Source organism: Chaetomium fimeti (assembly GCF_033439085.1).
Source record: "Chaetomium fimeti strain CBS 168.71 chromosome Unknown B0H64scaffold_2, whole genome shotgun sequence".
NCBI lineage: Eukaryota > Fungi > Ascomycota > Sordariomycetes > Sordariales > Chaetomiaceae > Chaetomium > Chaetomium fimeti.
This window is the reverse complement of record NW_026944330.1, coordinates 4,086,146-4,109,476: the sequence shown is the minus strand read 5'-3', so window position 1 is coordinate 4,109,476 and position 23,331 is coordinate 4,086,146. Positions and strand designations below refer to the sequence as shown.

General features: G+C 57.4%; 10 protein-coding genes across 10 annotated transcripts; 5 read left to right on the top strand and 5 right to left on the bottom strand.

Annotated features, from left to right (window-relative positions):
- The first annotated feature begins 1,337 nt into the window (after positions 1-1,337).
- On the top strand, positions 1,338-2,536 carry B0H64DRAFT_100563 (uncharacterized protein). Its single transcript, XM_062797648.1, has 4 exons — positions 1,338-1,838; positions 1,918-2,140; positions 2,217-2,284; positions 2,346-2,536. Exons 1-4 carry the CDS (start codon positions 1,670-1,672, stop codon positions 2,408-2,410), a joined length of 525 nt encoding a protein of 174 aa, XP_062662978.1. The 5' UTR covers positions 1,338-1,669; the 3' UTR covers positions 2,411-2,536.
- Positions 2,537-2,656: 120 nt separating this feature from the next.
- On the bottom strand, positions 2,657-4,612 carry B0H64DRAFT_317785 (heterokaryon incompatibility protein-domain-containing protein; the record flags this gene model as incomplete). The annotated part of the gene is made up of 1 exon (XM_062800354.1): positions 2,657-4,612. One exon carries the CDS (start codon positions 4,610-4,612, stop codon positions 2,657-2,659), a length of 1,956 nt encoding a protein of 651 aa, XP_062662977.1.
- A 616-nt stretch (positions 4,613-5,228) lies between these two features.
- On the bottom strand, positions 5,229-8,022 carry B0H64DRAFT_388516 (uncharacterized protein). The gene is made up of 2 exons (XM_062803277.1): positions 6,930-8,022; positions 5,229-6,878 (listed from the first exon to the last, which is right to left on the bottom strand). The coding sequence occupies exons 1-2, from the start codon at positions 7,916-7,918 to the stop codon at positions 5,432-5,434; spliced, it is 2,436 nt and encodes an 811-aa protein (XP_062662976.1). The 5' UTR covers positions 7,919-8,022; the 3' UTR covers positions 5,229-5,431.
- A 913-nt stretch (positions 8,023-8,935) lies between these two features.
- Positions 8,936-9,581, top strand: B0H64DRAFT_100529 (uncharacterized protein). The gene is made up of 3 exons (XM_062797647.1): positions 8,936-9,239; positions 9,304-9,405; positions 9,464-9,581. Exons 1-3 carry the CDS (start codon positions 9,119-9,121, stop codon positions 9,532-9,534), a joined length of 294 nt encoding a protein of 97 aa, XP_062662975.1. The 5' UTR covers positions 8,936-9,118; the 3' UTR covers positions 9,535-9,581.
- A 333-nt stretch (positions 9,582-9,914) lies between these two features.
- On the bottom strand, positions 9,915-11,326 carry B0H64DRAFT_422898 (Fructosamine kinase-domain-containing protein; the record flags this gene model as incomplete). Its single annotated transcript, XM_062805585.1, has 5 exons — positions 9,915-10,092; positions 10,142-10,238; positions 10,295-10,961; positions 11,038-11,159; positions 11,221-11,326. 5 exons carry the CDS (start codon positions 11,324-11,326, stop codon positions 9,999-10,001), a joined length of 1,086 nt encoding a protein of 361 aa, XP_062662974.1. The 3' UTR covers positions 9,915-9,998.
- A 269-nt stretch (positions 11,327-11,595) lies between these two features.
- B0H64DRAFT_472587 (uncharacterized protein) lies at positions 11,596-14,338 on the top strand. Its single transcript, XM_062807944.1, has 2 exons — positions 11,596-11,905; positions 13,152-14,338. The coding sequence occupies exons 1-2, from the start codon at positions 11,780-11,782 to the stop codon at positions 14,205-14,207; spliced, it is 1,182 nt and encodes a 393-aa protein (XP_062662973.1). The 5' UTR covers positions 11,596-11,779; the 3' UTR covers positions 14,208-14,338.
- On the bottom strand, positions 14,330-16,308 carry B0H64DRAFT_388502 (uncharacterized protein). Its single transcript, XM_062803276.1, has one exon. It carries the CDS (start codon positions 15,998-16,000, stop codon positions 14,486-14,488), a length of 1,515 nt encoding a protein of 504 aa, XP_062662972.1. The 5' UTR covers positions 16,001-16,308; the 3' UTR covers positions 14,330-14,485.
- Positions 16,309-16,498: 190 nt separating this feature from the next.
- On the top strand, positions 16,499-19,553 carry B0H64DRAFT_100503 (GC-rich sequence DNA-binding factor-like protein-domain-containing protein). The gene has a single exon (XM_062797646.1). The coding sequence runs from the start codon at positions 16,601-16,603 to the stop codon at positions 19,466-19,468; it is 2,868 nt and encodes a 955-aa protein (XP_062662971.1). The 5' UTR covers positions 16,499-16,600; the 3' UTR covers positions 19,469-19,553.
- A 690-nt stretch (positions 19,554-20,243) lies between these two features.
- B0H64DRAFT_422896 (glycoside hydrolase) lies at positions 20,244-21,673 on the top strand (the record flags this gene model as incomplete). Its single annotated transcript, XM_062805584.1, has 1 exon — positions 20,244-21,673. The coding sequence occupies exon 1, from the start codon at positions 20,420-20,422 to the stop codon at positions 21,671-21,673; it is 1,254 nt and encodes a 417-aa protein (XP_062662970.1). The 5' UTR covers positions 20,244-20,419.
- On the bottom strand, positions 21,597-22,781 carry B0H64DRAFT_388496 (uncharacterized protein). The gene is made up of 6 exons (XM_062803275.1): positions 22,665-22,781; positions 22,484-22,543; positions 22,339-22,354; positions 22,153-22,278; positions 21,875-22,087; positions 21,597-21,823 (listed from the first exon to the last, which is right to left on the bottom strand). Exons 1-6 carry the CDS (start codon positions 22,665-22,667, stop codon positions 21,795-21,797), a joined length of 447 nt encoding a protein of 148 aa, XP_062662969.1. The 5' UTR covers positions 22,668-22,781; the 3' UTR covers positions 21,597-21,794.
- Between the last annotated feature and the right edge of the window lie 550 nt (positions 22,782-23,331).

Below are 23,331 nucleotides of genomic sequence, written 5' to 3'. Positions count from 1 at the left end.
GTCGGGCGGGGGTGGCACGAGTGAGTGAGCTCAAGGCTCACCCACAGCTCACCCGCAGCTCACCCCGCTCACCCCCATTGGCGGGTGAGCCAGAGCCATGCGACGAGGGGCGCGGTATTCCCGCCGACCCAACCGCGTCCCACAGAACAGCTGAGCCAAGGCGTGCTCCAGAACGGACAAAAAGACAGCATGACCGGCTAGAACATCCTCGTCAGAGCGTACAGGATAGTGTGGACGCACACTGCGGGAGACAGAGACAGACATCATTTATCGGAACGGGGGAGTCACTATTGGCGGTTGGGTACCCCATCGCTATAGACTACAGCACCGTCGGGCTTGTTGACGTTCAATGGCAGATAGTTTCGTTTAGAGCTGGTTGCTAGAGATGGCGCTAAGGAGAAGCTGTTCGAAGTTATGTCCGCATGGGAGGCCACGTTCCCAGACTCCTGGAGCCTTTCCGCTCATGCTTCTGGGCTGGACACCAAGCTTGTATTATTCGCTCAAGAACCCAATGGCATAAAGGCTGCCGTGGAGATACACATTTCGCTGGGAAGCGAGGACAATCCGGCCGCCTTGATCGCTCTGGGCCCGACGCCGACATGATAGTGAGCTATTAACCGCAGGAGCCTAGCTGCCTGCCTTCTTGAGACGGACCCACTTAAGCCGCCATCAGTGCGAGGGTCTTGCATTGAGTCCGCGTTTACGGGATGTTTATTTATGCCCGTGCTCTCTCGGTGCATCCTTGAGGTAACGTGAAAAGGAAAGCCACGCTACCCTTTCCCCTAATGCATTCACTGGGGGTATCAAACTTGAGAGCTGAAAACTCCTGGTTAGGTACTAGGAAGCAGTCTGGAGATACCTACCTACCGAGGCAACGTTGCCTCCAAGGTCCCGCTGCAAGGGCCTCGTGTTAAGAAGACGCAAGTTACGCCGCAGTCTCTCGCGCTAATTGATTCCAGCTCAGTTGCCGCTGTCTGATCCTAACATTCCACTTCACGAGAACATTGCGGACCGTCTCTGACCCCCATCACATCACCAAGCCAACCAACCCCCCCCCCCCAGGCCTCGACGGCAGGGTTTAACCGGTCAAATCCTCGTGGGCTTTTTGGCCCCCATCACCGTGTGCGGCACAGCGAGATGCATTCTAGGTACCTACAGTTACCCACTAAGGCCCCTGCAGGCTGCAGCTGAGCAACTCCACAGACACGTCGTATAGTTGCCTGGTAAGGTCCCTGCAGCTGAGCGCCGCCTTCTAACTCGAAGTTGACTTGAGCAGGAGGCTCAGCGACCTAACCGATGATATGACAAATCGGCGTATCCATCAAAGACCGCCGTGATTGGGACTCTGGGAGTCAGCCTCGTCGGTCGGGGACAAATCGGCGCATCCATCAAAGACCGCAGTGCTTGGACTTTGACCTCGTCAGTCGATCGATGCAACTCCACGGTCGATTGAGGCAGCTTGCTTGGGCGACGACGGGGCGCATCCGGGGCGAGACGGCTCAGGGAGACCGAGACATAATGGGCCACACTGATGGAGTATTAAACTGAGTACTTTGCCCCAACATCAGGTCTGTTTTCTGTTCCAACAAGCTCATCATTCCTGAACATCTCTCAACCTTCCTCCACACCCGACGACTCCATACAGCAAGACTTACCAACCAGCACAACAATGGCCAAGTTCTTCATCGCGTCTGTCCTCGGGCTTGCTTCCCTCCAGGGGGCTATGGCGGCTCCCGCTGCGGAGGTGTTCCCGGAAGTGATTCCCGGGCCCGGTCTTCCGTCGCTTGCCGACCTCGGCCTCACGTCTGCCCAGCTCTACAAGATGCCCACCCCCAAACGTAAGAAGAAGAAGAAAAATGAAGACCACAGGGAATCTCCTGTGGAAGCCTGCGCTGTCGCTAACTGGGATACCTACAGAGCTGGCTGCTAGACTCGACCCGCTCAACAAGCGGTTTGATGCCAAGTGCGGGCCCGCCGAGAATGCGTACACCAACGTGAACGATATTATTGCCTGCTACCACTACCTCAACAACTTGGGCACGACCATGTGCGTGGGCTCTAGCGCAAACAATGTCTTCTGCACCGCAGGATTGGCTCACGTCACCGGCTCGACCCCCTTCGGTCCTACGCAGTCCTACTGGTAAGCGCCGAATAGTATCCTGGCGGTGTGGTTGTCTGCTGCTTCAGGTGCATGGCTAATACTAGGTTACTTAAAGCCGGGATGTGGCGGCTGGTGTCTTGTGGGCTATCGACAGCTGCACCCGTCCGGACCAGAGCTGCGCTGGTAAGTTTATCACCTCTGGCTTGGCTTTTTACTGGATGATCCTGATTTGTATTGTGAACAGGTTCTGCGTCGGCTTACGGCAATGGAAACCTCATCATTACCTCCTCCCACCGCATCAACTGGTAAAGGCATCGGGCCTGGCTGCTGCGAGGACAAGATTGAGGTGGATGTTGATGATCGAAGCAAGTGCAAAATATGTTTCTGTGGATTTCTATCCGTTAGGAATAATACAAACGAAAGCCTAACAGTCGATCAAAGCTGTGGTTATTGTCACTTCATAAATAAAACTGCCCCTATCCGTAGTATTCGCGGTTCAAGAGCTTATGGCTTGAATGAAGGATGGAAACCAACCCCACGCGCTTCGTATAACACTCAGACAATATCAAAGTCCTCCACAACCGGATCTCCCTCCATACACTGCCCGTCCATGATTCCATGTACGTATGTGTCTCCCACGTACGTGAAACAGTTCGCCGCTGGCCGCAGGACTATCGGCACTGGCGTGCCCAGCAAGATGGTCACCACGTCCCCTGTCTGTAGGTTCTCCGGCCCCAGGCCCAGCCTGCCTCCCTTGGTCGCAAACAATGTCCGCCCCCGGCATCTGGCCGAAGCCTGGCGCAGCAGGATTTCCGAGTATTCATCCACTTGGGCCTGGGTCGCGGTTTTAGGGTCTGGGTGGTGCGGGAACGGGTAGATTCTGCTTAGCATGTAGGTTACCTGTGCTTCGGTGAGAGTAGCGAGGGGTACTGGCTCTTGACGAAAGATGCGTGCGGCAGGGGCATCGTAATCGACGGGGCATCTTTGCGCGTTCACAAAGTCGGCTACGATAGTGCGCCACAGCACGGTTTCAAGCTGGGCACCGTCGAGTTCCAGATGGGCCGCGATGGCAAAGTTTAGGATCGCTCGTAGGATGCGTGTTCGTTGCTCACGATGCCAGACCAGCGCCCTTGCGAGTGTCATCACAGGTCCTGTGCTGGTGCAATAGTATTCATCGCTGGCGAAGACGGTAGCCACAACATCGACCGAGCACCCACGCTGTCGTAGAACACGCCATGCTGGGATTCCATTTACAGGAGTCGGAAGCAAGCCAGTGGGTGGTGGCTGAACCCGGCCTGCGGAGCTGTTGAAGTTCGTGGCGTAACTCAGCGGCTGTGTACTCACGAGCCCGAACCGACCGACTCGCTGCCAGTCGGGTACCCAGGACGGCAGATCGTCTATGTCTTTTGGAAAGATGCAATAATTCAAGAAGTAATGAGGACAGCGCTCCACCATCGCCCTCGTGGCCGCCGTGTAAACTTCTGTCACCGTTTGGTTGTAGTCAGGTCGCAGGCCGAGGCGCTCTGTATCAGCAGCGACGCCGAGAAGGCCAAAGATGATGTCTCTCGGATCTGAGGCTTCGTAGAAGGGCCGGTCGGGGGCCGCAAGGAAGTCGGACAAGAGAAACTCCAGAAGACCCGCCTCGTGGTTTCGTCTGCGCTGGCGACGGGCGACGAGGCCGCGCAGCCGGAACAAGTTATTGTCTAACTTAGCACCGAAATTGCGCCACCGCGGATGCTCGCGCGTAAAGTCGCCATTCTTGCAAAAGAAGATGGCGGCAAGGGCGGCATCGAAGGCGTCGAGAGACACGCGCTCGGTGCCGCAGAGAACGAGGCCGTCCCGCGCCAGCGCAATCTCCTGCACGATCCAAGCCCGATACCAGTTCGGACGTTCGAGCAACGATGCGACAGCGGCCAGCATTCCAGGCGATCGTAGCTCCTCGTCGTCAAGCGCCCGGGCCAGGAAAGACTCTCTCCTTTCCACGCTCTCGGTGTCGTCCTGGATATACATTGGTTGGTAATTGAAGGATTCCCAGCTGAACCACAGATCAGATATGCCTGCGCGATGTGCATCCGGGCCGATGCGCCGGGCCATCCGAAGCACGTCGCTGTCATCACTACTCGGCCCGAGCCAGAGGTACACAAGGGCGGCGCGGCCGAAGATGTGACCCATCAGGCCAACCTGCCAGGACCGTTCCTCGGAGTTGTCCTGGTTAATGCAGATGGCGTCGACCCAGAGCCATTCCTGCGCGTCCCCTAGTGTGCGATGCACATCGAGGAGGGCCTGGTGCAAGTTATGGGCGACGGGCAGGGGCTTGCCGTTGACGCGGATGCTTCTTGTCGGCGCGGGGTCCCCCCATATATAGGAGAGCGCGTGGTAAGACGGCAGGTCGTCCAATGATAACCGGTGTAGTATGAGCTCAACCTCGAGAGAGGATTCCGAGTTGCTGAACCGCACAAGTCGAACCTCGCGATCGTCTCGACTGAGGTTGTCGTATGAAAACGTCTCCATAGATGTGGGGTGTAGTGGTTGCTGCTCTGGTCGCGCGCGCGTGTGGTGCTGTTCTTGTGTTTGCATGTTCTTCGTCTTGGGTGGTGAAATCGGGCGAATCGGTGTCACGGGGGGTGCTGACCGGGTCGCTGCCTGGCTGAAGGGGGGGCTGGCTGCTGTCCCGTGACGGCGGCTGGTAGCCTGCTCGGTCGCCCTGCTGTTGTTGGGTCTTGGCACAATATAGGAGTGGCCAGGCTCCAGGAAGAGAAGAAAACAAGATCGGGAACAAGACCGACTATTTACCTAGGTACCTACCTAGGTATATTAGTACCGCGGCGGGATTCTCAAGAGGGCTGTACGCCTTGCAAAAAGGCTTTGACAAATTCAGGTAGCCGAGCGATTTTTCCACCTTCAGCTATTCATAAAAGTACTAGATATCATACCCGGCCTCGCCGATTCTACACAGTAGGTAGGTAGGTACGTACTAGTATAATTAACCCAAGAATATCCCATCTACTTAGGTAGGTAGGTAGGTAAGGTACCCAATCCAACCCCAGCTGGTACCCAAAACCCCATCCATCTCCCACCACAGCACCCATCTCTCACATCCCCTCCCCTCCTCGCTACTCCTTCCCCCTCAACGCAAACATCTCCCCAACCCACCCATAAGCCCTCCCCAGCCGCCGCCCGATCCGCCTCGCCACGCGAAACGGGATCTTCCCCGCGGGGTGTGGCTCGTGGAACTGGATGCTGCGCTCGACGTCGAGGCGCGACGGCTGAAAGTCTGTGCAACAACAACAACCTATGTCAGTATTACCCACTCCTCGACGTGAGGTTCATTCAAATGGGGAGAGCTCGGATGGATGGATGGGTTTTTGACGTACGCCACACGGACCCGTACAGCTTCTCGGCGCCGAAGCCGGCGCTGGTCATGGCGTGCAGGAAGTCGGGCCACGACACCTCGCCCGGCGTCGACGTCACGGCGGGCTGGAAGAAGAGGGTCCGGAACACCTTGAGGGCGCGCGCGTCGACGGGGATGGTGGGCTGGGTGTCGAGGGTCGGGGTTGCGTCTGCTGGTGGCGGTTGGGGTGTTTGTTGTGCCGAGGTGGCTGCGGCGGCGCCTCGGGTTTTGACTTTTGTCTTGGGCTGCGCTGGTACGTGCTTCTCTGGAGGCAGGGTGGATGGCGGCTGGTACATGGTGTCGACTTCGGGGGAGGCCACGGCGGGTTTTGCCGTCTTTGTCTTCCCCGCGGATGCCGGCGCCACCCACTCTGGTGTCCGCTGGAGAGTGCGTTTCTGCGATAGCAACCTCCGCAGTGCCGTCTTCCCCAGGTCTCCGGCTTTGGCGTTGAGGGTCCTGTCGAACTTGTCCCAGAAGGCATCGAGGTTCGCTTCGGCCTGCCGCAGCGCCTCTACCGTCTCCTTGGTGCGGCGTTTCTCGGTTGGATAAAAGGATCGGTCGTCGGACGGCTCGGCGAGTTTGAAGTTCGCGACCATGGGCCTCGACTTCATCGTGTTGTATATCCCCGTCCAGCTGTCCCTCCACCCTACCAGGTCCTTCTTGATGCCCTCTTCCCGATCCACGCTCGCGGACTCGTATCCGTTGGCCCAGGGCTGGTAGATTTCCAGCTGTCGGAGACACTCGCAGAGGATCGAGAGGTCACCAATCCGCCCAGCGACGTAGCCAGACACCAACTCTCGCGCACGCGGCTCCGCGCGCAGCAGTCGCTCGAGCTCGTCGACAATCATGGGCATGCGGGCAAAGAACAGATCTTTGCCGTCTTCCCATAGCGTTTTCAGAAGCCACAGCAGCTCCTTCTCCACCGCGTTCTGCTTGAGGCCCGGCTTGGTCGTGATGGCTATGTGGTTGAGGTTTTCTGCAGGGAGGCGGACAAAATAGCTACGCATCGGCGGCGAGGCCGCGACCGTCGTCTTGAGGTCGTTCAACCAGTCTTTTGCCAGCTGGTTGATAAAGAAACGGAAGCGCAATATGGCGACCAAATACTCTTCCGGGAGGTCCTTGAGCGGCGAGAGAGTCGCGGCATACTTGGCCTGGAGCCGTCCGAGTTCCTCTGCTTGGCGCGCCAGTTCGGAAAAGATCTCGAGCTGGACATGTGCGGCGAGCATGACGTTGCCGATGACACGTTCCCAAAACACTTCCATCTTGAGCCCCTGCAGAACCGGATGAGGTTTGCCGTTGGTGTCCTTAAGCATCTCCTGGCGGTGCTCCTTGTAGGTCAGCAACTCGTCAGAGAGGTAGCTGGGGTCCTCCCGGAGGGCCCAAAGACTATGAACGAGAGTCAGCTGCGGATATGGTCAGGAAAAGGAGCTCGCATACTGATCCTCAGATGCCGCGGTACGCGCTGCAAGCAACGACTCGATGCGGTCGAGATCCAGATGGCCCGGTGGTCGGTACGGCGCCTCTTCGGCCATGACGGCCAGCGAGCCGAAGCCACTCCCGGGTTCCACCGCCGACGTCAAGGCTGGCTCGGGTTGAACCGGGTACTTATCTCCGAGCAGCTCGGCCACGGGCATGTCGTGCAGCAGCTGCTCGCAGCAATGCACGAGAAACTTGGTGAGGCGGTCCTGGGCCTCCAAGATGTCGAGTGCCTCGCCGGGCATAAACTGCTTCCGCGTGTGCATCCAGTCGAAAGCATCCGGGTGATCGTCCCAAGCCACAAGTCTGCCGTACTCTTCAGGGCGGGTCATGCCGTTCAACGTGACAACGTAGCAATTCAAAAAGATGGGCACGAGCGCCTTGGTGGTGCGGCCCAGGTACATGGCGTCGCCGTCGGCCGCGGCGAAGTCGCAAGGTGGATGCCTGCCCCTGGATTTAAGCATCAGGGGGAGGCTCTTGGGCTTGAGCAAGTCTTCCTGGTTGATGTAGGGCCACACGAAATGGGCCCTGAACTTCGTGCCCGATTCACGCTGCGCCATCGACTCCCTGCGAAAGGCGGCAAAGTCGGGGCGGTGTGTCGGAGCCATGTTTGGCCAGCCGTCTAGCAGCATCTGGAGCCGCTGGCGCTTCGTCTTCTTGGCCCAGCGCTTCTGGATGGTCAGCTCGTGGCGGTCGAGGATCCGCCTAAGACGGCCATGGTTGGCGAAGATGGCGCTGGATCGCTCCTTGCATAGCTGGCGGACCTGGGTGGGTTCCATCAGGGCAGGCATGGGCAAGCCGCCTGGCTCACCGGCGTTGAGATGCTTGAAGAAGGCCAAAGGGTCGCTCAAGTCGATGTCATCGACCCCGCCAGCGAGAGGATCGCTGTCTTCAAGGGCCAGGGCCTCAGGCCCGAAGGGATCGAACCTGTGGTCAGTTCGAGACTGCATGGTTGCTGGCTTCTGATAAAACTTAGTTGGCAATGGACAGGTGCAGCCTGAACCGCAGGTACCTATTTACATACAACTTCAAGTACACTAGAGGTCGGGGTTTGTGCGGGGCGGTGAAATTTGAAAATTGCATTTTTGGGGTTGAAGTATTTCGGTCTTTTACAGTGTGAATACCTCCAGCGCCGGGACTGAGGGCATGGTTCCCAGAAGTACCGTTGGAAATGATAGACGCGATGTTGATGACCAAGGTACCCCTAGTAATGGATCAGTTAACCATGGCACTGCTTTCCTTCATAGTATTAACTGTATAACTGTTTACCGGACCGGGACACCGGGTTAAAGCTCTGGCCGCAAATGCTTGATTCTCACGGTCATGGCGGAATTGAGAGCCCACTGTTTGCATCAAACAACCTGCTGTGTACAGAGGTACCTAGGTACCTACGTAAACGAAGATTCCTTTCCTCTCGCACCTGTGGCAGCTGGCGGGCTGCTCCACAGAGCTAGGACGAGCCACTTAATTGTCCATTTCTCTGTGGTGCACACGCCTGCTTGGACGCCTTGGCGTTTTTCAGAGCGAAAACACGTCTAATTTTGCGAAAAAGTCAGGTACCAAAGGTAAGGTACATATATCCCTAGGTACCAAGGTAGGTAAGTTCGCTTCCGACCCGGTTCGGACTAACAACGCAATCGGCAACATATAGGTATTTTGTTTCGGTCGCGTAGCTGGCGGGCGGCGGACCGACAAGGAGTCGTGTTTCGGCTTTGGCCTCGGCCTCGAACTCGCTTGGGGGCGCAGCGGCAATCCGAGCCCGCGACCCATCCTCAGGAGCTGAAGCCCGCAGCCTGCTCGCGCTCAGGTAGCACCCCAAGACCCGTTCGGAACCTGGAACGGCAGTTCAACGCTGGGCACGACTATGTCAGGCTGCAAATGAGCGGTCGAGGCCGGCCCATGGGGCGGTTTGGGTTGCTCAACCTGAGGTGGTTTCGTGACGGGCAAAGATGACTCGGACTAGACGAGACCAATATACCTGCCTAATAGCTACCTACCTACCTGGTAGCTAGGCCCATATATAGGTAGGCCCATACAAGCCTCGGTACTCAGCGCCCCCCATCGATAATCTCCCTCTTGCCGTGCAAGTGCCAACACATATTTTGAGAATTATCAACACATAACGAAACCAGCTTCGGGCGCGCGATCAAATGCACCTCACTACCATCATTATCTCTGCCACCCTCGCCTTTGCAACTGGCACCAATGGCTGGGCCCCAGATGGAAAGGGAAACCAGGTTGCGAACAAGACCGACTATGTACTAGATGGCAGTACGTAGCCCGGGGAAGAGGATATGACACGGGCCGTGTACTAATTTTATAATCTTGCAATAAGAGGTTGTGGACGAAGCGTGCACCGATTTCGACACCAATGAGATTGTAACAAGCGGTCCCTGCAAGTACTGGGCTGACGGCAACGGGGGCATCACCGAAGGCAGTAAGTGTCTCGACCTCTGAAAGAATATCCCCACCCGCTTACAAAACCGCCTATATAGCATGCTCAGAAGCCAGGCATGAGATTGATGGCGGGGGAGGCAGTGAAGCAACCTTTATCCGATGTAATTGAACATGGAAGCAGTCCCTAATACGAGTAAAACACACGTCCACTCTACGTCAGTTTCGAAGTCGACCTTCTATCACGGCAAGCCCCATGTGTGCATGCCCGCAGATCAGTGCGCTGGGTTAAACACTGAATGGAATAGAGCGGACGCGTACGACTGTATCGAGTGTGCATGTCGGCGAAGTGACCGGCGGGATGCGAGATCTGAATTCTCAGAGCATCCCCATCTTGGGATACTCAAGTCGCTATTATTCTGATTTCAGTCTAGTGATCGAGCCACAGAAATCGCGGCTAGCGTTTTGAAAAACAACCGCTCAATCTACTACCGATACATTTCCGTTCAAGACCAACAAACAGTCCACGTCTAAGCGCCTTGCTATTCATTTCCATCTACCCCAATCCCATATCTTTTCTTGCCTTCCCATCGTGCCGGGTTTGTTAGTCAGTCCATCTTAAAGTTTCCTCGTAGATTACTCCTGAGGCCGCTTGGCTAATGTGTTTTGGAGGGATCGGAGTTCTTCTGGGAAGAACTTGGCGCACAAGAGGGTCATATTATCTTTGACACTACGACGTGTTAGTGGGTAAGCCTTCTGACCATGGGGTTGTTACTGACATCGGACGTTGCGGGTTGCTAGGACCTGGAATGTTGATAGCACAACCCAGGTCAAAACGGAGCGAGTAAAGTAGGTTACGGTCATCCCACTCTTCCTCTAGGCCGCGCGTTAGCGTTCGGTATCAAGCCAATCACCCTATTCCGGTCACTTACGGGGTTCCGAAGGCGGATACGACTGTTTATAGCCCTCGATATACTCCTTGGCGCTTAGCCTGACCCTTGCCGCCCTCCAATTGCCCATCTCGTACTCGTTATGGGCATAGAAGCAGCACGGATCGAAGATGAAGGGCTTGCCGGTCACAGCGTCCATGGCCGTATTCTCGTCCCACAAATCGCCGTGTACCAAACAAGGCTTGATACTGCGGCCATCGGACTGTAGCGGCTCCAGAAGCCTCGGGATAACCTTGTCTACGAGGAGCTGACTGACTGCCTTGAACTCGGGCCATACGCCGTTCGTTTCTTCGTCGAGCTTGATCATTCGGATCATCTGTTTGCGGTATAGCACAGCCCAGGAATCTTCCCAACCGTTTACGGCCTGCGGCAGCTTGGCGTGGCAAGTCGTCATATGAAAGCCGAATTTGCCTGTAGGTGAGGTGGACTTCTTGTGCAGTTCCGCCAGGCGCTCCGTGAACGCAACAGGCTCTGCGGGCTGTTTCCCGATATGGCGAAACTCGGTGAGTAGGAACCAGGTTTGTGAGTCCTCGTACTGGCCCCAAGCATGGGGCTGGGGAGCAAAATCTGGAAAAACGGTGTGGATCGCGTTGAGGGACTCAAACTCGCCGTGAACCATGGCACGACCGATATTTCCCTGGTTCACGGTCTGCACGTGATGTTATTGTGAGCATCATATCTGGTCCTAGATCAATGCCCGGTGGATCTGCCGAGGGTAAACTCACCTTGAGAAAGTAATCTTTTACCCCCTCGCCAGGAACATCAACCGTGATCTTTCCGACCCCGCCCCAGAGGGATGAGCCATATTCCCTCGCACTTACGAGCTTTGACCCAGGCACCGGCAATGCTAGCAGAAACGGTTAATTCCCTCTGAGGTCGAAGTGCATTTGTCAACTTCCAACTCGTACCTTTGACAACCGCCGCGTCCAACTCTAGCGGGCCCCTGACCTGCGGCTTCACCACGGGGCCGACAGGTGCCTCGCTGCTTGTATGGCGGTCGTTTTTGAGGACCATACCCGGATGGGGTTCGGGGGTTGAGGCTGCTTGCGAGTGCACCATGGCTCCGGACTCGAGGTAATAGTGGTGTGTGCCTGAGTGTTGACTTCCGTTGAAACTTAGAGGTTCAGTTACGTTGGCAAAATAATACAGCAGTACCTGGGTAGTCGATAACAATGATTAACAAACAGAACAACTCAATGTCGAGCAATTGTTAAATAATCCAACCCAGCCATGTGGCTGAGCAAGTAGCAACCCCCAACCCGGCTGCGAACTTGGCCAACACACTTGAAACTTCCATCCCGGGCCAACATCGAAGTTCCCGCCGCATGGCACCCGCATCCTGCGGCGGCCGCGATTCGTACCCAACAAACCGCACACACATTCTGCCCACCAGCAAAAATCGCACATTCAACAAGCCACCAGTTATCGTGGCCAGAGGATTGCCTGCTCCGTTTGACTTGGCATCCCATGGGCCGTACTGGCAGCAACGGCTCCAGCAAATATCAATGCCAGGTGCTGAAGAAGAAGGTGCAGGACATATGCGAAGATGAAAGCGCTGGGGCTGTGCCATTTTTGTTTGAACCCTTGGCACTTGTAAGCTCGTAGGAGGCTTTCATCGCTGACGCCGTTTGTGGTAAAGACAGGTAGCTGGCCGCTACAGAGGCGGCCTCGGTTCGGGAACGCGAGCGGGATCTCGTTGGAGTCGTCCTGCAGAATACCTATCAGGTGAAGGTTAGGACGGGTTTGGTGACTCGTACTCGCAGCTTTGCACTAATACGCCAACCTTTACGTCTCGCCCACTCTCATCCCAAAAGTAACACAATTGGCCGCCTTCATGGGCCGAGTAACTCAGGTAGGTAATTACCTCTTCATCAACGAGTCACAAGCTTGGGTGAATATCGTATGTTGCGGGAGGTAGTGCTAGGCGACCGCCTCTGGGTTATGAGGGCCTTTGATGATGATGGCTTGGGTGCGAGTTTAGATTAAATTCGGTAGCAACTGAACTTGATGAATCATGCGGTATCAGCAATGACAAACTGATCGTAATTGATCGCGGTTGAAGACCATCAAGGGTAGCCCTCGAAGAAATCGTCTGAACGCCGTCCGCGCTTTACTTAATGCGGTTCGTGTCGACAGGGAAATTTTATGCATTATCCATGTCATTCCCAAGCATAACAATGGAGCTTGGGGCAACTTCGAGTGTTCTCGCCCATCGGCCCATGCACCCAGGTAACAGGCGAGCCGAGACCGTGAGAGATACTACGCGTACGTACTTGGAGTGGTTTGAGGGACAGTCAACAACACACATGATACCGACGATCTTTGAGAGCTCGGAACTGACCCGAGACCATCAAGTGGAGTAACTATCGGCCCGGGCTTCAGAAGACACCTGTCCTGAATCAATGACGGTGAAGTGTCACACGGAGAGCAGAAACAGAGCGGGAGGCCGACCCAACCGTCACTATGACGCTTGAATCGGGGCTGCAAACCATCTCAAGTGATCATTTCACGGGGTCTAGACTGTGAAAGAAGTGCCCAGCCGGCGACTCACCTTGCTAGCGGGCGATCGAAATGGTAGAAATACCCCCCGAGGACCGTGTCCCTTAGGTCTTGGGTCTCCGGACTTCTCACCTTCTACAACCACTGCAGTCCACCCTCAGCTCCTCCACAGACCTCTTCGCTTCCCTCCCCAACCCCCGGACTGCACAGGAGGCTTCCTCACCCACACCGCCGGCAATCTCCCAGACATCATGGATTGCCGCGCCGCCCCTCCACTGCTGTTGGCCCTCTTGTCCTCCACACGGGAGCAAATGGACAAGTAGGCTCAAGTGTCCTGCAGCACCTCCTCAAGGAGGGCTACCGCGTGCGAGCCGTCGTCCGCTCGCACTTCAAGGAGCGCGACCTCCAGCGCCGCCCGACGATCCAGGCGACAAATCCTGGACCCCGCCTGAGCTTCGCCATCGTCCCAAGCATCATGGTCGACGGGGCGTACGACAGTGCGATGGAGGGCGTAACCAACGTCATCCACTGCGCCTCGCCCGTGGCGACGGGGGCCAAGGTCGTCTACGCCAACGACGACGGCACGTTCTTCATCCGGCCCGCGGTCGAGGGCACCCTCAACATCCTGCGCGCGGCCGCGAAGGTGCCCACCGTCGCCCGCGTCGTCGTCACCAGCTCCCTCGCCGCGCTCATCCCCTTCCAGGACCTCTCCCGCCCTGGCGGCGCCCCCGGCGGCGCGCGCGCATACACGCCCCTCGACCGCGCGCCGCTGGAACCCGCCCCCTACCGCAGCGACGTCGCGGCCTACGTCGCCTCCAAGATCTCGGCCCTGCAGGCCGCCGACGCGTGGGTCACCGCCAACGCCCCCCACTTCGACCTCGTGCACCTGCACCCGGGCTTCGTGCTGGGCCCCCACCACACCGCCACCACCCTCCCGCGCGCGCTGCAGGGGGGCAACACGCTGGTGATGGCGGCGCTGCGGGCGGCGGGGCTGCGGCGGCGGCGCCCCCGCGGCAGCACGCACGCCGCCGTCTCGGTGCACGTGGACGACCTCGCGAAAGTGCACGTCCGCGCCCTGCACCAGGGTACCGTCCCCGGCGGCTGTGGTTATATTGTCGCCCGGCCGGCCGCGTGGGAGGATGTGCCGCGCATCGCGTGCGCGCGGTTTCCGGACGTTTTTGGGGTGTCGCCACCTGCTGGTCCTGCTGGTCCCATCGGCAATGTCACGGCCAAGGGGCTGAATATCGATGACGAGGGAACGCAAGACGCGTTTCCCCGCATTCAGTTCGCCGGCTTCGAGGAGCAGGTCGTGAGCGTCATCCAGCAGTACCTGGACTTGGCTGATGAGGCGGATATGGCGGCCCTGCGTGAGATGGCGCGGAGGATCGAGAGGTGATATGGGACGCTGGCGGAGGGATGAGACGACGGGATGGACTTGGGATTAGCTGGTTGCTGAGGCAGGTTGGGTGATGTCTTTGAGTGAGTGAGGTGGGATGGAGGAGGAAAGTTATAGGCGGTATATTGATTGCCCATGTATTTACGTGTACGATACCCCATTATTTCAAGGCCCTTGTCCCAAAGAGGGAAATGGATTTCCGCATTAGTTAGGTATTTCAGGTGCCTTTTCCCAAAGAGGGAAATGGATTGTACGAAGTACATACAGTTCCCCCCTCGTTAGTTTGTTCGTGAGCATGACTCAAAATCCAACCACTCCTGTTGCCCTAGACTTTCGAACAGGTCTAGCACACCCTGACTTGGCCTCCAATCACCAACCTGCCACTGGACCAGCGCGTGCCGCTCCCTACCGTTCCCACCGCTATTGCTAGCGACATATCCTACACCCCACCTATATACACCGTTTCCACGGTTATTCGGCACCATATCATCTCCATACTCGTTTGCGCGAGTTTCAGAAGGATGCCACGCTAGGGATGCAAACAGCTCAGCATCCTCAAGGGCGCCCATATTCTTTACCGCCGTAGCAAAGCCCGATAGTAGAGGTCCAATCCGCTCGTTGACCGGCTCGGTACGGAATACATCCGGGAAAAACTCGACCTCTTCGCCGCCCTGGGGATCCTCGTCCCACTGTTCGTCCACATCCTCGTCCTCAGCCGTAGTCTGTAGGGGAGGGTAGTGGTCTTCGGAGATAGCAAAGCCCTCTGGGTAAGGGTCCTCCCCTCGTGGGCCAACGAAATACCAGCTACCGTCTGGTCGTAGTGGGTGGAACTCGATGGTAAGCCGTCGCATACGTGACCATTGCGGCGCCTCGGGGGCAGGGAATAGATGCTCGGTGATAAAGGCTCTAAGGTTGAGCTCCTGTAGCTGGGCCGCTAGTATACACACTCCTACCGACAGGGGGTCCCGCTCGGCTGGCGCTACGAGGTCTGCCATCGCCAGCGCCTGGTTGTTTTCCAAAGCAAGTCTCGGTTGCCAAAACCACAGCCTGGCCTTGGTCAAGGAGGTAGGGATTCGCAGACCCAGCAGCTCCTCCTGCTTCTCCATAGCAGCGCCAAACTCGTGACGCGCATCTCGCCAGGGCCCTTCCCAGACCCGTGTAAAGTGGCGCATGGGCCGGCCGGCCGCGGGGACCGGGAGCCACTCCCACAGCCACGGGCAGTCAATCTCCGCTACGGAGGGCAGATGGACGAGGCATTCGAGAGGTACGCGTAAAGAGACAGGCCGGACACGGCTGAAATGGAACTCTCGCCGGGGCCCAGAGCCCTGCGCAATGCGAAGCTTACGCACAAACGGCAGCGTAGGGAGCGTCTCTGGGTTCAAGTCATGGAGTGTCAGGCGGCGCGCGTGGTAGATGAGGTGCTGGCAATGCGGGTAGCTAGTAAAGGACTGGCACCCAACCGTCATTTTGACTACAATGCCGTTTTCCGTATCTATAGGTGCTAGCTTTAGTTCGGCTAGCTCGGCTGCGCTTCTCGCCTGGTAGTCGGCCAACTGTCGGTATAGGGCGTGGATCTGGGCCGAGAAATGACGGCTAACAGCGGTGGTTTCTTCAACCGGCTCGCGGCAGGGGAGAGGATCTTCTTCCGGCCTGGCGTTTTCGAGTAGCGGCATGTCGATATCGTGGCCAACAGACCCAAGCAGCCGGCCGACCTCAGCGTGCCGCGCGCCACTGTGTTCAATCGAGACCCGGGCACGGCCATCGACGTCGGGTTCTAGAATGAGAATTGCCATGACGGGTTTAGCAATTCTGATTGAGATTAAGAACTTGAGAAGAAACCTAAGGCGATGAGGATAGCAGCTTGGAAAGCTTGGTGGACGCGGGACATGTTTGTATGAGTACCTGATGAGGAAATTCGGTCGGGACCGCTAGGGGGGTCCCGCGGGGTGCAGGAGGAGATATTCGGTACCGATGTATTATATGTAATCGGAACCATGATATATGTACATACCTAGAGATATGTGTAGCGTTATATTTAGCGTTACAGAAACTAAAAGAGGCATGTACGTCGCAGTGATCTGGAAAACCCTCTACGCCCAAGTTAACACCGATTTAAGGTACTGGGTACGGAGGAACTCCCTCACTCATCCGTAAACGACAAGGATGGACGATCGTTGTGGGCGTTACATGTCGTTAGCTGCATAACCCCGATCAACGAAGCAGGACCGTGCACCTGCTTTCACCATGCGGACCGGGGCCGAAGCTGCAGCTTGTGACGCCACCATCGAAACGGAAGGCCCGCTGCCCTCAAGGTGCCTGGAGCAAAAACCGCAGCGAACAAAAAACATTGCAACAAACCCTCCCGCAGCTCCAACACCAACGCCATCGCCACCATGGCGCGACTCGACGAGATGCGATTCGATCCGGCTAGCCTGAACAAGGCGAGCGCAGCAGATTACTCGTCTTCCGAGTCCGATGCCGAGCAGGAAGACGAATATTTGATGCCATCGCGCAATCCCCACGAAAGTGAATTCGCCGACTTCAACCCCCGCAAGAAGCGCCGTACAGGACGCGACGCGAAGGAGAGCGCCGCGCTGGGGATATTCGGGTCCGAAAGCGAGGACGAAGGGTCGAGCAGGAAATGGAAACACAAGAGTCTCCGAAATAAGGGCGTGAGCTTCGTTTCGTCCGCAAAGGCCAAGGCAAACTCCGACGACGAGGGCGACGAAGACGAAGATAACGAGTACGATGATGCCAACCCTGGCGCCGTCCCAAGCGACGCAGGGGAGGATGAAGAGGAAGAGGAAGACATGGGCGGCGTGGGTTTGGGGTTCAAGGGTGCCGGTGCCGGTGCCGCTGCAGGGCAAGGCCTCGGGTGGACGCCCCCAACGGAACAAGGAGTTCCCACAAAACGAGCGGTCCCTCCCCCGAGCTTTGTCAAGTCGAAGGCCAACGAAGCCAACCCCCTCGGTAACGGCTTCACGCCAATGTCACAACGGGGCCCGACCCTGCTGGTCAAAGACGATGAGCCCGCTACACCCCGCGCCGCAATGCCGAGTGCCTTTAGCAAGGCAAGAGGCGGGAAGACAAAAATCAACACCAATTCCTTCGGCGCCCGCATGATGGCCAAGATGGGATACGTCGAGGGGCAGGGTCTCGGAAAGGAAGCCCAAGGTCGGAATGTCATCATCGAAGCCAACCTTCGGCCCCAGGGAGCTGGGTTGGGTGCAGTGAAGGAGAAAACCAAACAAGAGAGAGAGGAGGAGAAACGACAGGCACGTCTCCGTGGAGAAGAGGTGGTAGACTCGGAAGAGGAGGAAAAAAAGAAGAAGGCCGCGCGGCGGAAGAAGGCTTTGACCGGCGGTGTCAGCAGCGGGGCCGGGAGCGGTGTCAGTACGCCGAGGCGGCAGAAGCCCAAATACCTAACCATGGACGAGATCAAGAAGGCCGCCCCTGGACTCAACATACCGGATGCCTTCACACCGATTCTCGACATGACGGGACCGGGGAAGAAGCTGCTTACCACATCATCAGGATTGATGACCCCAACGGGAGGCGTTGCGCCGGCCGAGTCTACAGAGGCGGCCGAAAACCGGAAGCTTGTCAAACGCGCCCAGAACGACTTCATGGCTATCCTCGAAGAATGGCAGAATCTGCAAGAACGGAAAGCCTTCCTGGACCTGCAGTTGAAACAAGAACAGCAAGGGCTGGAAGAGCTCTCAGCAAGCTTACAAGGGAACAAGTCTGTAACGGCGGCTTGCACAGCGGCTTCCAGACCAACCGAAAGTGGCGAGGCGGACAGGAAAGCAGACCTGAGCTACCGGCTCGGGCGAGTTATCGCTGGACTTGGAGACGCAAACAACTCCCTGTCTGCATCCATGCTCCCGCAGATCAAGGATGAGCTCGCCTCGCTAGCCGTTGCCGCAATCCATCCCCTGTTCAACCAGTACCGCCAGCTCTGGGAACCGCTCGAGGAGCCCAAACCCGCGTTCGTGGACGGTCTGAACTCCATCCGCGGTTTGCTGGGTCTCGACCACCAATCCAAGAAAACCTACCGCAAGCCAACCGCCACCCCCTACGAAACGATGATGTACGAGCTCTGGCTGCGCACCCTCACCGCCGCCGTGCGCGAGTGGAACGTCCGCGACCCCGACCCGCTCATCGCCGTGCTCGACGCCTGGGACCCGATCCTCCCATCCTTCGTACGCGCCCAGCTCCTCCAAGACATCACCCGCAAGCTCGAAGAAGCGCTCCAGAAATGGCAGCCCAAGAAACACACCCACAACCTCCCCCACCGCTGGATCTTCCCCTGGCTGCCCCACCTCCCCGCAACCCACCTCGACCCCAAGAGCGCCACCGGCCTCGTCGCCGACGTCCGCCGCAAGTTCCGCCAGCTCATCGACGCCTGGGACTTCACCCGCGGCGTCATCCCCGGCCTGAAGCAATGGAAAGACATCCTCCGCCCCACCACCACCAGCGGTCGCGACCGCGACATGTGGAGCCCGCTCGTCATGAACCACCTCCTCCCCAGCATGGCACGCCACCTGCGCGCCAACTTCCGCGTCGAGCCGCAGGACCAGGCCCCCTACATGGAAGCGCTGGACCGGCTGCTCGAGTGGACCGATGTCGTGCGGCCCAGCATGCTGGCCGAGGTGCTGGTCGCCGAGCTGTTCCCTGCCTGGCACGCCGCGCTGTACCAGTGGCTGCTGCTGGAGGATGCGGATTACAATGAGATTGGCGCGTGGTTTCAGTGGTGGCAGGACGAGGTGCTGCCGGAGGAGATTAGGGTGTTGCCGTCGGTTGTGGCCGAGTTTGAGAAGGGGTCGGCGATGATTGAGCGGGCGCTGGATTTGGGGGCGAGGGTGAGGGCGGAGTTGGAGCCGCCGGAGAAGGGGCCCGCGCTGAAGACGGGGCGGGAGGGGGGGAGGGAGGAGAGGGAGAGGGAGAGGGAGAGGCGGCGGGAGAGGGAGAGGGAGAAGGTGCAGGAGGCTGGGGTGGAGGCTAAGCGGCCGGAGGAGGTCACTTTCAGGGAGGTCATTGAGGCGTGGTGTCAGGAACATGATTTGCAGTTCATGCCGGAACGGAATAAACTGCATGCCGAGGGGCCGGTGTACAGGATCTCGGGCATGGACGGGAAGAGGGGCATTTCGGTCTACTTCAAGGGGAACAGTCTGTTTGCGCTAGTCAAGGACCAGAATCCGCTGGAGATTAGGAGGGACAGCGAGGATGATTGGGGCGTGTTGGTGACGTTGGCCTCGTAGTTGGGCAGGGTGGCAAGATGCAGTAACTGGCGATACATCGATACATTGCGTTATTGTACAGCTTTGCCTGCGTTTCGTGGACGGTCTGCATCGTGGAAGAATGAGGAAGGTCGTTCGTCACATGCCCTCTACGTTACTCTACTGCGTTCCGAGGTAGCTCTGTCGGATTGTCCTCGGCCAATCCTTCCCGGGCCGGGTGACGGACCACGCAGCGGGCATGCCGATATGGATAGAGGTTGTTCCCACTCACCGAAGCCCCAGTTTAACCAATGTAAATCCTATCAGCGGCGACCCCACGTTGCGGTCACCAGTTAGGGCGGGGATGAAACATTCAGGATTGCGCCATGAACTCGGAGCAGTTGGCAGTTACTCCACAATACCGCCGGCCCGAATACTCGGCGCATTAGCTCAGGGGCCGCTCGAGGCAACCGCCATTCTTGACCCTTTAATTACCCCTGTCTTGTCCCTCTGTAGCGTAATATCAGCTCAGCAGTGAGGATTATGTTTGTTGAGACAACGGTTTGTTGCAGTGCGGAGTAAAACGCCGACGTCTGTCCGTGAGCTTTAAATTAATGGATTGTTTCGAGTCTTGAGCCGGCCGGCCTTGGTGGCCACGTCAAAGCAACTATGCCGGTTTACCGTTGGGTTCACAAGCGCCGAGGTGGAGCGGCTTGGACAGTGGTCGAGCTGTAACATCTACCCTACGCTGGATTGTCTTTATAAGTACAAGTATGGCCCATGTTTCGATGGTTGAGACTTAGTTGTGTCAACACCAGCGTGATCAACATGTCGTCCTTCATCCGCTTCGTTGCGGCACTATGCCTGGCCGTGCTCTTCGCCGGTAGGGCGAATGCGAAGGTCCAGGGTGTTTTTGCCCATTACATGGTAAGACATCCCACTATACTCCGACTATCTAAGTAACAGACAGTCTAACCTCACCAGGTCGGCGGCATGGGTACCATCGATCAAGCCCTCACCGACGTCAAGGAAGCACAATCCCTCGGCCTCGACGCCTTCGCGCTCAACGTCCAGCAGCCCGACGAGTGGTGGACACGCGCCTCGCTCGACTTCCTCTTCGAGGCCTCCTCCCAAACCAACTTCAAGCTCTTCTTCTCCATGGACATGGCCGTGATCCCCTCCCCTTCCGACTGCGCCCCGGTCCTCAAAAAATACATCACCCACCCGGCCTACTACCACGTCAACAACCGCCCCTTCCTCAGCACCTTCCGCGGCGGCGCCCAATCCAACGCCAACCAACAATGGAACTCCGTCTTCGAATCCCTCCCCGCCGGCGCCAAGAACCCCTTCTTCGTCCCCAACTTCGAAGACCACTCCTCCGTCTCCTCCGACGGCGTCTACCCCGACTCCATCTTCGCCACCTTCCCCAGCCTGGACGGCGTCATGTCCTGGGAGACCGCCTGGCCGCGCTCGGGCGAGTCCGCCTCGGCCATCAACGGCACGCTCGACATCGACGCCACCAACCTGGCCATGACGCGCGACGCGATAAAGGCATACATGCTGCCGCTGTCGACGTTCCAGGCGAAGCACCACCCGGAGCATGGGAACTGGTTCCGCATCGGCGGGCTGAACCTGCCGCGGCGGCTGATCGGGGCGCTGGATATGCAGCCGGAGTTTGTGGAGCTGCTGACGTGGAATGATGCCGGGGAGGGGCATTATTTTGGGAATTTGTGGCCCGAGTCGATGCCGGATCCGGTTATGGCTGAGATGGTGCAGGGGTGGGGCCATAAGGCGTGGATGGTGGTGCTGAGACCGTTTGTGGCGGCGCTGAAGGGGGGTGCTGGTGGTGCTGCGGGGGTTTTGCCGGAGGGGCGGTTTGAGGGCGCGTTTTGGTATCGGCCTTTGTTGAAGGGGGCGGAGTGCTGGGGGGATAAGTTGGGATTGGGGACGCCGGGAGGTTTGGAGGCGGCGGATGATGCGGTGAATGTGGTGGTTATGTTGGGAAAGGAGAGCGAGGGGGTGAAGATTAGGGTTCTGAGTGGGGGGAGTGTGGTGGATGAGTTTGATGGGAAGGTGGGGATGAACATGCACCAGGTTGATGTGAAGAAGGGGGAGCAGGTGGTGCAGTTGGTGGCAGGGGACGGGAAGGTTATTGCGGAGGGTCGAGGGAAGAAGTCAGTCACGGATCAGATGCAGGATGTTGGGGGTATCTGCAACTTCAACTACCAGGTTGTCAAAATCGAGTAAGGAAGTTGAACGAAGAACAAAAAAGGAAGAATAGGGCTTGAAGCGGGCTGACCCAACGCTAATATCGGAGCTTTGAACCGTTCATATTTCCGTATCCTCCTACCAATACATCACGCAGCTCTCATTTCATGATATTGGCGAACTCGTGGTCTGCGACAGAGTCAGCATATAAGCAGCAAGGATGGACATGCCGAAGCTTACAGTCAATGGAGCCGTCGCCGTTACGGTCGGCCAGCTTAATCATCTCGTCGACCTCCTCGTCGGTCAGGTTCTCCCCGAGGGACTTGAGCACGTTACGCAGCTCATCGCTCGAGATAGTACCGCTACCGTCCTTGTCGAAGACCTTGAAGGCGTTGAGGAGTTCCTGCTCCGTGTCCAGCTCCTTAACCGATTGAGACATGAGGGCAAGGAATTCTGTGGGTGTGTATGTTAACAACCAATATCGGAGAAGAGGGTGAGCGAGGACGCAAAGTCCTTACCCTCGAAAGAGATGACCCCATCGCTGTTTAGGTCGGCCTCGTTGACGAGATCATGCAGCTCGGCCTCGCTGGGGTTTAGGCCGAGCTCGCGCATGACTTCACCAAGTTCATCGGCAGTGATATCGCCTAGACGGCTTTGTCAGACAGAGACATCGTGGAGACGGAAGCCTAACGGCAGAAACTCACCAGTGCCATCCTTGTCCTGCATCGGCACAGCCACAAACACGGATTAGCCACTGTCACCATGCCATCCCCATGCCATACCATGCCATGCCGTACACGCAGTTGCAGCGAGTCGCGTGACTTGGTTTTAGTATGATAATCAACGTACAAAGATCTGGAAAACCTCCTTGTACTGGGAAACTTCCTCATCTGACAGCTTGTGCGGGGCCTGGGACGAAACCACAACGCAGTCAGTCATCGATTGCTTAACGCCGAGGGAGGGGAGGAAGAGATGGGATTTGGAGCCGATTCAGGGTAATTTTCACTGTTTATGCAAGGGGCATGCATACCATGATGTCGGATTTCGCCGGTAAATTTATCGTTCTCTAGTAATTGTTCGAAAATATCGTGATGAGGGTCAGCGAACACAAATCGGAGGTTATTCGGGCTTGCTTGGGGTGAGCCTGATGAGGGGGAGGGGTCGATATCGAACAGGCCCCATCATGAAACACGTGCCTCTGTTGGCCAAAACACGCGGCCGACGGCTTGGCAACCTCCGCTGGCAGGGCTGGCTCATCGGCCTCTGATTTGGTGGTGAGCGAAGCCACTTCTCAGGGGAAGGGGAAGGAAGACCCTAACCCTAACATCCAGCTGTGCCCCTTTCTGTGCTCCTGGACCACAAGCTGGAAGAGCTCAACCGAGCCTCATGACTTGAACTTGTTACGAGGGCTTTTGCTGGCACCGATACCCATCCAGTGGGACCGATGGCAACAAACAGAAAAGGTCCTTAAACACTGGTAATAAGGTACGACCAGCGGGACTACGTGGTTACCCGCTAGCCACCAGCATACCCACCATGAGCCGTCGGATACGCATGTGCTCTGAGCAGCCGGATGTAACGAGAGTAACAATAGTATTCTTGGTCACTATGGGCGTTTCACTACCGCCAGCCTGTCCGTTAAACCAACCACAGTTGCACATGCCGCTCTACGGTTCACAAAGTTGACTCAGAAAAAG